Here is a 14607-nt window from a genome sequence, read left to right as displayed (position 1 = left end):
GGCCCTTTGGCCCATTGAGTCTGCACTGAACACAATCCCACCCAGTCCCTACCCACATATCCCTACATATTATACCCACTAATCCCTCTAACATACGCACCCCTGGACTCTAAGGGGCAATTTCTTAGCATGGCCAATCAACCTAACCCGCACATCTTTGGACTGTGGGAGTAAACCAGAGTACCCGGAGGAACCCACACAGACACGAGGAGAATGTGCAAACTCCACACAGACAGTAACCTGAGCCAGGAATTGAACCCAGGACCCTGGAGCTGTGAAGCAGCAGTGCTAACCACTATGCTACCATGCCGCCCAGAACCTCACAGAAACTGATAACGTTTTAAAACTGATATGAATTAAAATGACATGGAAAGGGTCAGACTACACATTTTCATGTTTTTTAGGTTTTTACTGTAAGAAACAAAATAAAAGCCACTTTGATTAAACATTATTACATAATCAACGAATACACTAAACTACAAAAAAGGCATTCCTTATTAACATCTTAACTCAACTGGAAACCTTACGCTGTGTTTATATGTTACAACATACTCTCAGCAGTTTTCCTCTGCCCCATCAGGGTGAATTGTTCATTGCACTTTTAAATAAATTAAACAAATTCCTCTTCATTCCATTAGCAGTGCATATGGTGGTGTAGTGGTATTGTGACTGGACTATTTATCCAAAGCCCAGGTTACTGCTCTGGGGTCCTATATTCAAATCCTACCACTGCAGATGACGAAATTTGAATTCAATAAAAATCTGGAATTATGTGTCTGATGATGACCATTGTCAATTGTTGTAAAAGAAAACCCGTCTGGCTCACTAATGTCCTTTAGGGAAGGAAATCTGCCATCCTTACCTGGTATGGCCTACATATGATTCCAGATTCACAGCAGTGGTTGACTCTTAACTGTCACTCAGTTGAAGGGCAATTAGAGATTGGCAACAAATTCTGACCTTGTCAACGATGCCCATATCCCACGAAAGAATAAAATAAAACATGTGAATGGACTTGGAGGAGTCAGGCACAACTAGGTGAATTGTTGGTCTTCAACCCCCTACAATAAGTTTTGTTCCTTTGAAGAGGTGTCTTGTTCTTACTAGTACACTTGTGATGATTAACCCAAAAGCTGTCCTTCTGCTGGGCATAGCAGCACCTGTGTTTGGACTAACTGCCTCCCAGCGTGTGTAAGTCTGCATGTAGTCACGCCAACTGTTTCTCCCTTAGTGTAGAAGTGTGAAAATTGGTACTTGACAATCAAATGGGTTTGACCTGGGCCTCTATAACAGTGGCAGCAAGATCATGTGGGTCTGCAACCAGGCAGAATTCAGTACAATTCTCAACATCCCCCAGTCCAGCATCCTCTATTCCAATGAATTCTGCATTACCTTAAATTTACAAAGGCAAATTAAAACATGCTCACCTTATAAAGTCTAGCTGTCATAACTTTCAAAAGGGATTTATATAAACTCCTGAAGAGGAAACATTGCAGTGCTGTGGACAAAGTGCAAGGTAGTGGGACAAGCTAAATTTCTCTTATGGAGAGTTGACATGGGATCGATAGGCTGAATGGCCTCCTTTTGTGTTGTAACCATTTTATGATTCTATGATGCTGTAATGATATGAAGGACCATAAAGCAAGGACTGAAAGTTTTCATTTATGTTGCAGCTACAACATGGTGGGGATGTGCCATGTCTGAAGTACTTTCCTTCTGAAGCAGTCAGGTTTGGCTTCATCATTACAGAGGTATAAAGACACGTTTATCTAAGATTATATATTTCCTAAAAATCTTGTCATTTTTTTCCTGTAATTTAGTTTCTTAAATTTTACAATATCTTGGGCTCAGATAAGATTAAAAGCTTACGCCTTGTTCCTACTGTTCCCTATGGTTTTCAATATCTTCTTTCTGCATATGGCTTCATGAGCATAAGCTGTCATCATAGTTTTAATGTCAGGCCTGAAATTCCTCAGACTGGCAACCAGAGTCCGGTTACAACACTGCTCCGAGCTTTCTACCTTAATTTTTTTCCATCCTGCCTCGCCTGACCTTTCAACTCGGGACAGGCAAGATCAGGGAAGTGCAGAATGTTCCCGTGAGCTGAGAAGAAGCCATGCCCCCTTTTTTATGATGCTATCTGCCATAAACCAGGCAAGTTAAAGGTCCAGCTAAAATCTTTGATAAACCAGGGAGAGGGCAAATGGGTAGAATTTAGGAGGGAACATTCGGATGGGGATCAGTGGGATGGTGGGATGGGAGGTCTGCTGGGGTGGGGCCAGTGTTGGGTTGGGCCTCGGGTCAGTTTGGTTGGGCCTTGGTTAAGTGTATAAGGTAAATGGGCAGGATTTGGGGATGGGGACATGGGAGACTGGGGGATTGGGTTGGGATAAGTGGGTAGTGAAAGGAGGGGTTGGATCTCTAATCTGGCCAGGCCTCAGGTTGGTGGGGTTGGAGTGGGCCTTGGGAGGTGTGTGACGTTCAGGTTGGGTCAATCTTCAAGAACGGGGATGTTCTGTTCAGTCAGTTGGTTTGGGCTTTGGGAGGGGGTTGTTGGTTCGGGTCAAGAATCCCTACAATGCAGAAGGAAGCTACAGCGGGTGACTTACAACATCTGCCATGGCATCCCCAGAACCCACGAGGGATTGCCTCCCACTCATCCTGGGACCCTGCATGGGGGTTCAGTGCTCGCTTACCCACCACCCAGCCATGGGCCCAGGTGCCAGTGTGCATGCAGAGCTCAGATAGGAATCAGACTAGTCTGCATCATGGCATCATCACAATGGCGCATAGCGAGTCATCATCAATCCCTGCTTGCCACAGAAACTTGCTAACACAGTGTACCCAGGTCCACCACACTGTTACAATGTTGCAGGAGATGGTAGGATTCCAAGGAAGGCACAGGGGACAGGAAGGGAACCCACAAGCGGCAACACAGATCCCTAGTGACCAAAGTGCATGGTGATCAGGGCCTCCCTCGCTGCCCTCGCACACCTGATCTTTGCTGCCACCAGCCCTGGGTGGCATCGCTCGTCCTCTTCCTCCTCCTCCACTTTGTCCTCCTCCTCCTGGTCAACCTCCTCAGCTGGTTGGCCTCCACATCCTGTTTCTTCTCCAAAAGTTCTCCTCAATACTGTGCCAGGTTGTGTAGGACAAGGCACACCAACACAATGTAGGACAGTCCAAAGCAGCCACATGTGCCCCACGAGCCATCCCTGCACCTGGGCTCCTCATCAAAGACCTCCAGGATATCAGAACTCCTCAATGCAAGGCTGTCATGTATGCTGCCGGGGTGTCTGGTGCAGATATTCAGCTGATGGTCACTCACCAATTGCACATTATTGAATGGAAGCCCTTTCTGTTCATGAATCTTCCTGCATTCTTGACCGGAGCCTTGAGGGCGATGTGAGTGCAGTCTATAGCCTCCTGCACATTTGGCATCCCCGCAATGGCCACGAATCCTGCAGCCCAGCCTTCCTGCTGGGCCTGGTCCAGGCCGGCCCAGCATGCAGGGCATTTGTGAGCTCCTTGACACACTTGTGGAAGGAGAGCTGGGAAATGCCACAAAGGTCCCCACTGGTCGTTGGAAGGATTCAGTGGCATAAAAGATGAAGTTGGCTGTCACTTTCACACCATGCTCCAAGGTGCCAGGTCCTGCAACAAATGGCACGGTGGCGCTCGGCCTTCTTTCAGAGCTGGAGCCGTCAGCAGCACACAATGTCCATCAGTTGATTAAAGGATACTCGCATGTGGAACTGTGTGGTTCTCCATGTCCTCCTTCGCGGCGAATAGTGGCTGCATCCTGCCCCCAGTGTCCGACTCCCTCTCGTCCTGCGGGTGGTAAAACCTGGGCCTCCTGTGCCCACAGTTCATTTTCTTGCGCCTCCTCCTCAGCTCCAGCAGTAAGATCAATGGGTTGCATTGCAAAAACATCTCGTCAATCTGAAGGGGGGGTGGGGGGGATCTGGGGAAGCAGAGAGACTGATGGAGAAATTAAAGAACTCTGGTCACCCCCAGGCCAGCAACACACTCTCCCCATACCCCCCATAGATCCAGGCAACATACATTCCCCATACCCTCCCCCACTCCACACACACTCCACATATCCACCACAATCTCCCAGCAACTGATGGTCCCCGTACATCCCCAGCACCACACACTCCCCATACTTCCTCACAGATCCTAGGGGCAACACAGCCCCCCATTCTCCCACCATTCATAAACACACATCAAGAACCCATGCAATCGTGCCCACTGACAGTGCTGCTTGACAAGTCCTGAGGCTGCAGCATTGCCACTTCAGAGAATTTCCAACCCAGCCCCCACCTGCAACAGTGCCTGCTGCTGCCTGCACTAGGACCCAGAGTCAGCGCTGAGGCCAGGTCTGTGCTGAGAGTCCAAAGTTGGGTCACGGAGAAACAACAGCCCTCCACCACCTCCCACCGCCCCCCCCCCCCCCCCCAACACACACACACACACACACACACACACACACACACACACTTGCAGGCCCCTGTCCTGAAATGCAACATGGCCGCCATAAAACAACCCCCCCCCCCCCCCCCCAATGTTCCTGAGCAGCACAGAGCAGTTTGAGTACTGAAACTTACCTCCTCACTCACCCTCACTGATCAAGTGCCTGGATCTGACTTTTATAGAGGAGGTGTTTTCCTGACCAATCTGGTTACAGCGAGTGAGATCATTAAGGCAGGTGAGCTGGGACTATTGGGAGTGAAACTCAGTAATGACACTGTGATGAATGCAAAAAAATGCAAATGGACGTTTCACCCATTTTGGGCGGGGTTCTGATCATGCCGATTTTTTTGGTAAAATAGGATTGGCCGTGAGAAAGAGCGCCAGTTCTCTAGTCCTATCACACCTGTATTTACAACATTTTCCTGGCGCAAAATAGGCGCAATGAGTTTGTAAAATTCTGCTCAGTGACTTCTCTGGGTTTGGTTGCAGTCTCCACTTGTGGAAGTATTCAGTTTAGAGTTTAGTGAGGCTTCCATATCTGGAAGAAAAGTGCCTGAGTTACTAATACAATTTCATTGATATAAATTAATTAATTAATATGATGTGATAGGTTTGTCGCTTATGTAGGTGTTAAAGATTGTCAGTGTCAGGACACTGCCCTGTGGGACAATGTTGTTGAGTGTTCCTGGCATGTTGAGTTTGCCTTGTAGGTAGATCTTCAACCTGCTGTTTCTCAGAACTGTTCACAGCAGCCAGAGTAATTCAATACATGGCAGCAGCAGGGACAGTTTGAGCGTCAGTCTGTGTTTCCACACTCCATGATAGGCTGAGGAAAGATCTATGAAAGAGCTCCAGTCTTGAAGTTATGATGAAAACCAGCCTCAAGGACTTCCTCACACCAACTATACTGGGGCCAAACACCAGCTTGTTGTTGGAGAAACGGGAAGTTGGTAGTAAGGTTAATTCTTACAAGAACGCACTGCTCCAGGAGCTTATTGGATGTATGGAGTAGTGAAACTGTAGTTCCCAGGTCATCTGCTGGCTTTCCTGGCTTTGACCACCTATTATCTTCACCTCATGCCAGATTTGGGGAATGTGGCCATTCTCCAGAAGAGTTAAGAAGAATGCCATAGCCATTGTTTTGCTAATACAAAAGATGATATAAGAGGTCTTTCTCGGAAGCTTTTTTCTTTTTTGTGGTTGTTGGACGAGCATCTAATTTTATGAGGTTAAAGTTACTTGATAGTGTGGAAGACTCTGAACATGTCACCATTGCTTCTCTGAGTTTTCCTTGACTTCCTGTTTGTATTGTTTATCAAATGGTCCCTTTGAGTAGGCCAGGAGATTGGCAGCAACAACATTTGCACTGGCTTGTGGGTTAGCAACCTCTGCTGGATTTGATACATCAAGTTTCCTCAGGGCGACTTAGACCCAATGGCTTGACTGCCTGAAGTCCATGCATTTCACAGAGTCAAGCCAGCTTTGTTGTCCACAGTTGTCCAAGGATTGAATTATTGCCGTGGCTGTGGCTGGGTCTGCTGTTTTTTGGTATTGTTGAAAGAGGGCTTCACACTCAGGGTTCCAACTAGGATAAACAATGCTCTGAAACCCTCAAGGAATGGTCTTCTTTGCTGCAGCAATATGCAGGGCCAAAATGAAAATATTATCTGAAACTCTCAGACAGCCTTTTCACAATTTTCCCCATTCATCTATCATTATTAATGTCATCATTGTGGAAAATGATTAAAGTTGATGAAACAACTGTTATTTCCTTATAGTTTTGCTTTTATTTTTCAAGCCTATAGATTATAATAGCAGATTTATACTGCAGCCTTACTTCCACATTGATACCAAGCATAAAGTATAATACTAGCATTTTGTACATATAGAGCATATAACGTTAGTACTGAACCCACCTGGGAGAGGCAATCTTTTGTTACTGTTATACAATGGCTGTTGTATTACTAAAGCCAGTGTATAATAGGTGAAGGGTGTGGTTATGCTATTGCGCTATTAATACAGAGACCAAGACTAATGATTTGGTGACATGGGTTTAAGTCCCACCATTACAAGAGAGGATTTTATCATACATACAATCCCTGCAGTGGAGAAGGAGGCCATTCGGCCCATCAAGTTTGCACTGACAACAATCCCACCAGACCCTATCCCCAAAACTCCATTTATTTATCCTTTAACATTTGCATCCTGGGGCACTAAAGGGGCAATTTAGCATGGCTGATCAACCTAACGTGCATATCTTTGGACAATGGGAGGAATCTGGAGCACCGGAGGAAATTCACACAGACATGGAGAGAACCTACAAACTCCACACAGGTAGTGACTCAAGCCAGGAATCGAACCTGGAAATGTGAGGTAGTAGTGCTAACCACTGCGCTAACGTGCTGCCCATCCATGGTGCCACCTATCATATTCAGTTAATAAATAAACCTGGAATGAAAAGCTAATGGTGATGATGCAACTACCAGATTGTTGTAAAAGATGGTTCATTAATATCTGTTAAGAAAGAAAAATCTTGTCATCTTTATCCAGCCTGGCCCTTCACAATGTCGATGACTTTTAGCTACCTTCTGAAATGGCCTAACCAGAGTAAATGGAAACTCGGGGATGAAGAATAAATGCTTACCAGCAATGTCTCATCTGCGAATGTATGTTAAAAAAAGAGTTTACTTTCACTATTCCAGAGCTTAGACCACATTAGCTCTTTCCAATCATTGGACTTTTACTTAGCAGTGGCAGCCCTGATTCAGTTGATGGTACTCTCGCTGTTGAGTCAGAAGGTTGAGTGTTCAATTCCCTCTTCAGGATTTCTGCACAAATTCTAGGCTAACACTCAGCGCGGTTCTGAGGGAGTGCTAACTGGTGCGAGTGCAACTATCAGATGAGATGTTAAGGTCCCCATGACAGCGACTGTTTCCTCCAGGTGCTCTGGTTTCCTCCCACACTCCAAACATGTGTCTGATTGCCATGCTAAATTTCTCCTTGGTGTCAGGGGGTTTAGCAGGGTAAATATGTGGGGTTACAGGGATAAGATTTGGGTCAGGTTGTTGTTGGCGCAGGCTCGATAGGCTGTAGGGATAAAACAGATTATCCCTTATTGACTATTGGTGCTCCGGTTTCCTCCTACAGTCCAAAGATGTGCGGGTTAGGCTGATTGACCATGCTAAAATTGCCCCTTAGGCTGATTGCCCATGCTAAAATTGCCCCTTAGTGAGATGCTTAGGTTAGAGGGATTAGCGGGTGAAATATGTAGGGATGTGGGGGTGGGGCCTGGGTGGGATTGTGGCCGGTGCAGACTCGATGGGCTGAAGGGCCTCTTTCTCACTGTAGGGTTCTATGATTCTATGATTATTTTGTCATTATCATACTGCTGTTTGAGTGAGCCTGCTGTATGCAAATTCACTGTCAAGTTTCCTACATTACAACAGTAAAATACTTAATTGGCTGCCAAACACTGTGGGACATTCTGTAATCATGATAGGTGCAATATAAATGCAGGTCTTTCTTTCATTCGCAGCCAGAAGGTAATAATCAGTGCCCACATATACAATGAGATGTGCGCCCCATTTAACAGTGATGTGAACAAACAAAGTCACCAATGTTGCCCTCTTGTATAATTTAAACATCAACTTCATCATTTGCTGTAGCAGAACAAAGCAACTCACTTTCTGGAAATTTGACTCAGTAACTACTCAGGGGCAAAGAATTGTTATAGTAGCTCTATATGATGAGCATTTCAAAATGAAAGTTTGGTCGTTTTCCTTAAATGTTTCATTAACTTCATTAATTTTTTGGGACAATTATATGGAAAATAATTGGTAGATGGAAACAATTGCAAAAAGCTGCCTGAACAGTTCAGCTGATATCATAAACTGGAAAAGTGAGGCTTGAGTGCTTTATTGTTATCTGAATCCAAGGTAATATTTTTATTGTAATCACTCTTATTTCTATATGATACATAGCTATATTATTTATAATACAAGAATCAAGTCTGACATTCAGTTGACCTGTGGGCAGATCTAGTTACCAATTAAATGCTGTGCTCAAGATCACAAACACATAAGATTAATAGACATGAGGGAAACTATCTGGCCTATGTTAATGCATCCATTGCAAATAAAAATAAAATGTGCAGGCACCTCATCAGATCACCTAACTGCATTTTGAATAGATCTAAGAAGTTCTCAACTTCACTAACCTCTCTGTCAAACCATTTCAAATGTGGATCATAACGTAACAAGTCTTTTTCTGATATCAGTACTAAATTATCCTTCTTTTCACTTGACTCCTTTTTTGCCCTCTACCTCTCCCCACCGCCTTTATTATCATTATTCACTATGAATTGGATTATTTTACATTTGACGATCTGACACAGAAAACAGTCTTATTTTCACTTAAGTCAATGGAAACAAAAATCAAGTGGTTTCCATTATGGCAGCCAACCCACAATGCCACATTTATGCCCGAAACGCATGACAAGTTGAACATCTCCTCTGTTGAGATTCAGAATGCAAGTCATTGCCAGATGGACTGCAGCAGTTCAAGAAGGCTGCTAACCACTGCCTTCTCAAGGGCACTTCCCTATGGGAAACAAAAATTGGTCTTGCCAGTGATGCTCACACCCGATAAAGAATGAAGAAAATGTAGTTTCGGAGCAGGAAATCTCGAGCATCACTTGCCAAGGCACTCTGCTTAAACTTGTCCTGACCTCTCTGCTTCTTTTTCTTCAGTCAATTTATTGAGTGAAGTTAATCTTGAGCGAAGTACTGGGGTGAAAAGGTTGCTAAGTATATCATATGCTGCTATGACAACCTGACTCATTTTTATCATTGAAGTCATAGGGTTGAATTTTACCAGCCCTTTGGGGTAAAGCTAGGAGGCGGATTATATGTCAAAATGGTGTGGGAAAGTTTGGAAGGCATGCCCAACATTTTTCTGCTGCCATGCCACGTTGCCAATGGCAGGAAAGTTGGTAAACCATCTGTCAGAGGGGAGGCCAATTGAGTCACTTAATTGATCAGTTAGGGGCATCTTCCCACCTCCACTGGCATTTTGCCTGTGCTAAAGTGGCCCATCACTGTGTGGGAAGACCACCCATTGAAACTTGGTAGCCCCCAATTGGCTCCAGGTAATAATGGGGGCCTACATCTAATCTGTGGAGGGCACCCAGGTGGAAATGGCTGCCCACGCTGTTGTGCTGCATGTTCTCTGTCACCCTCTTTGCTGGGCCTGCAGCGTCCTGCTTACCTCAGTTTGATGGTGCATAGCCATCAATGCACCATCATCCTCCTGGTGCAGTCCCAGCATTGCTAGCTCTGCTTCCACCCAGGAATTCCAGCCATTGGACAGGACCCTAAAATGGGCATCAGTTTAATAATTCATAATCAACCCGTACCCATTGCCTACAATGTTGGCAGCACACAAACTTGGTGCTGCTTGCTGGTTTGCACGATAACTGTAGGCAGCGAATGCTAAATGCACTGCTGAGTGGCTGGATTCCTCAGTAGGAGACCCAAATTTGATCAATGGCCTCCAACTCTTAAAGGGAGGTGCATTCTGGCTGGAGCTGGTTAGGAATTGGTTGCACAAGAGAGGAGGAAGATCACTGAAGCATGGTGCAACAGGGAAGAGAGAATACTGCAATGTTCTTTTACCCCCTGTCCTGGTGGTGGAGGTAGGCAGAGAGACAGGGATTTTTTTTTCCACAGGAGGCCTGTCTCCGGGCTTTCCAGAAAAGTGGGAGGTGAGATTAGATAGCTGTGCTACTCAATGCCAGGACTAATCCCCTGGACCTGAATACAGTAACAGCAGATTAATCACCTCACACGAGTCACCAAGATGAGTGAATGAATCTTCAAATTTTACATTCCACCAACTAACCTTACACAGTGCTCAGAGGACCACATCCCCCATTGCTCAACCACCACAAATCTCCATCAAGCACAACTCAGATTTTGCATTTATAGCTTCACTTCACTTGTACACACCTAACATTGCTATAAGTCTCACACCCACATCACACAGCTTGTACAAACTGCTGGCCTTCAACCCTAACAACCACATCACCTGAACATATCACACCATTCTCACTGGCGCACTTCCCTATCTCTTGCAGGTCAAAGTGGCAGCAGCACCTCCCCAGAAAAGGACAGGCACAGCTGCATATCCTCAATCCCATGAAGAGACCAAAATACGATCGTTGGAGCAACCTGAAACCATCAAAATGACATTTACTCATATCTATTCTTCCTTCTCATATCCCTTTGCCCCCACACCCTACCATCTGTTTTGATTTATAAACTGCAGGTGGTAAGCATGCACCATTTGCTCATTGCCCTGACCCTCATCACAACTTTACTCTTGTGCCTCCTTTCAGCCACCTTGGAGCTTCAGGGCAGTGGTGAAGGAGCTGGAAGATGAAAAAGAAACACCGATATATGCTCTCCGAGTTGTAGTCACCAACTCAGAGACTGACCTTGCTCCTACCTTAGAGAATAGTTGGTGACAGGGTCTGCACAAATTGAGAAACTGGAGGAAGAGGTCACATACAGGTTCTGTTGAAAAGAAGTCAGAGGAATTCAATAACGGAATCTATAGAAGAAGACGGATAAGTAAGTATACTGAAGTGCTTGATGTATTGGCAAGCCTGCCAGTCAGGAGGATGAAGGAGCCTGGCACCAAGTTGCCACAGGAGAACGGAACATGGACTCCATCTTCCCCAGCTTTGAAGAGAAGTGAACAATCCACTTGCTTATTTCTGACCAGGGAGAATGAAAACGTATTCAGCTTTTACACATTGAAAAAATTGAGTGAGCTCCCTAATGCAAAGCGGACAGCGAACTGGAGGAACTTGCAAAAATTGTCCACCACAGCCTGGAAGAAGCCAGATGCATAGAAGTTCATTCCCCAGTCATCTTCACAGCCAAAGGCAATACCTTTCTTGGCCTCTTCTGAGGCTCCAGTTGTGGTTGTAGTAGGTGGCAGGTTTCAGTCAGGATCTCCTTAGTGAATTGAAAGGATCTGATGAATTCCTCCTTGCTGGATTTGGGATCAGAAAACTGATTCCTGAATACCCTGGATATATGAGGATCCTGCTGAAAACCCTTCTCCCCATCACCTCTTCCCTCTGTTAGCAACTGTTCTAGTCCAATGGGGATGCTAACTACTTACATCCATGCCTAGGAGCAAGTGATGTGTGTGGAATCCCTGAATTTAGGACAAAGTCCTTCTGCATGTGCCACACTACTCCCTGTAGGCATCAGGGATTTTAAATCACTCTGGAAACCTTTGCAGACACACCAAAATACAGTACAAATCAATCAACAGATAACCTGAAAGTAGTTGAGAATCCCTTTAATAACACTAGTGGTTGGGATGGAGGAAGTGGTGCAGGAGAGGAGTGGGGGAAGATTGAGGGGGAAGGATGGGGGGAGTTGTCACTGAGTGTGAGTTCAGCTGTGCTTGTTTAACTGAAGTTCTTTAAGTAGCTGGAGTGTTGATCTCCAGAGTGGCAGCACTGTCATCAAATCAGCATTGCTTAGCATCATGAATACTTCCAGTGGATGCAACTGTATATGTGGTAATGCCCTCACCAAAATGGCACCTGGTACATCTGTTGTGTGCACACAACATGAATGCCATTCTGGAGGCAAAACCCTCAAAAAAAAGCACGTGCTACAGAACTGAATGTCATGGCCCTTGTTTTCCAAGGAGAAGCATGTTGCAGATATACTATTATTCATTTTAATAGATACAGTGTAGTATTGTATCTTGCAACTATGCACTAAATTGAAATTTAGTTAGCTTTCTTGCTTACGCAGCATAAATATCTAACTGATGGGTGGCACGGTGGCACAGTGGTTAGCACTGCTGTCTCACAGTGCCAGGGACTCGGGTTCAATTCCAGCTGCGCGTCATTATCTGTGTGAAGTTTGCACTTCCCCCCCATGTCTGCATGGGTTTTCTCCAAGTGCTCCGGTTTCCTCTCACAGTCCAAAGATGTACGGATTAGGTTGATTGGCCTAGTGTCAGGGGGATTAGCAGGATAAATGAGGGTTACGGGAATAGGGCGCGGATGGGATTGTGGTTGGTACAGACTTGATGGGCCGATTGGCCCCTTTCTGTATTGTAGGGATCCTATGATGATTCTATGATAAAAGAATGAGCAAATGCACTAAAAGTAGATGAAAAACAAAACTCTTATTAAACTCTTTGACATCATCAATCTCTAACCAGAAGGCTTTGAGTCAAGCTGAGAAAAGTGAAGTTGGAATAGATGTGTAGATTAAACTCTTTTGAACAGAGTGAATGTGTTGAATTTACTATCCAGAGACAAACTTGATTTCGAAGGTTCCAAGAGAATTTTCCTCAGCTTTGGCCAGGATTGAGAAACAGGGCAAGGAACAAGACACAATGGGCTGCCATGTACATATCTACACCAATAATGTTAACAGAACCATATTCAAGTAGCTGTGTCACCTGCTAATATAATATACTTGCTGAAGAAGCAACCAGTGTCTTGACTGGTCTAGAAACAGATTGAATCTGACTCACTCAGATCACTGAGGAAATCTATTTTCTTCAACCTGTCGTGAATTCCTTTGTGATATTCTCAGACAAAGGACAGGAAGCTTCTCGCAGCTGAAAATAATCCAATGAGTCAGGTGCTATGAGCAGGAAAGCAGATTTCCAGAGAATGCTATAAATAGGGATGGTGACTCATCAGATCAAATACTCGATCAAGCTTCACATACTCAAGGATAACAGTAATGAACGTTCTTCTGAATATGCTTGCCAAACTGGAAGATTGAAACAACACAAAAAAACTACTTGCATATCTTCTGAAGAGGCAATTTCAATATTGGAATCATAGAATCCCTGCATTGTAGAAGGAGGCCATTCTATCCATTCAGTGTGCATCAATGACAATCCCACCTAAGCCTTATCCCGTTACCCCACATATTTACCATGCTGATCCCTCTAACCTACGCATCCCGGGACACTAAGGGGCAATGTAGCATAGTCAATGCACCTAACCTGCAAATCTTTGGACTGTGGGAAGAAACCGGAACATCCAGAGGAAAGCCACACAGACATAGGGAGAACATGCAAACTCCACACAGACAGTGTGGGAATCGAATCCAGGTCCCTGAAGCTGTGAGGCAGCAGTGCTAATCACTGTACCACTGTGCTGCCTATTTCTTTCATCTCGGTCAGATGCTCTTAGTCAGGGCCCCAGTTATTCCAGGAAAATTTCAAGGAATAGCCTGGGACCTGGACTGCCCCACACCCTGTCAATGACTTAGAAACCCACAGTTTTCCTGACAACCCTCCTACAGATCCTTCATAGATCACCAGAAATGATCAACGGATAACTACAGGGACCTCACTGGAATAGTAATGTTTACTTTTTATAAATAAATCTAGTGCATCCTCCTGAAAATTCTTCAGGGCCTGGGGGTCCTTTACCCATTCTAGGTTGTCAATTTCCAGATGCATTTGCCATAAATTAATTCCCAATTCAACACAGGAATGATGCAACCAAACTTAAGGCAACATAATGCCCTTCAACAACTGACAAGTGAGTTATAGCTCACTCTCCTTACCTTTCCACTAGTTTCAGATTATGGTAATCATTCTCTGCTAATCCCAACAATACAAGGGCAACTCCAGTGTGAACCAAGCCTATATCTCACTTCTCCACCAGAAACCCGTGGACTCATCATATTTTCTCTACCATGCTTGCATCCAGGTTAAATGTCAATGCTGAGAACTGACAGAAGTTTGGAAGAGAGAAAAAGTTCATTAGATAAGGGAAAGAGACTCAGGAGAAATGTAGGAGCAAACCTTCAGAGCTAGTGCCTATATCAGAGTGCACAAGGGCTAACTCAAGATAAAGCATTGAACTTACTGCACTCCACACCTGTTTCCCAAATTCCACTCCTCCCTTAGAGCTAATGCTCAAGAGTTTCTGAACAGAAGGGTATACTGTTGGACATGATTTGGTCCTCACTCCCTATTCACCTCTGTGAGCATCAATTTGGAGGCCACTGGAAACATTAGAGCTTTCAAATCCTTGTTTGTTCAAGTATATGTATGCTTGGATTATTCACA

At 44.8% G+C, this 14607-nt stretch overlaps 1 protein-coding gene across 1 annotated transcript in view; it reads left to right on the top strand.

Moving 5' to 3' along the window:
* Positions 1 to 14607, top strand: part of btbd16 (BTB (POZ) domain containing 16) — an 88967-nt gene that overhangs the window by 53583 nt on the left and 20777 nt on the right. The window contains exon 14 of the mRNA XM_080205292.1: positions 1674 to 1751. Within this exon, the coding sequence (XP_080061418.1) occupies positions 1674 to 1751 (78 nt within the window). The remainder of the gene's footprint in view (positions 1 to 1673; positions 1752 to 14607) is intronic.

Source organism: Carcharhinus amblyrhynchos, chromosome 17 (genome assembly GCF_965287045.1).
Source record: "Carcharhinus amblyrhynchos chromosome 17, sCarAmb.v2.hapA, whole genome shotgun sequence".
In the NCBI taxonomy this organism is placed as follows: domain Eukaryota; kingdom Metazoa; phylum Chordata; class Chondrichthyes; order Carcharhiniformes; family Carcharhinidae; genus Carcharhinus; species Carcharhinus amblyrhynchos.
Note: the sequence above shows the minus strand (reverse complement) of the source record. Positions and strands in the feature narration are given on the sequence as shown.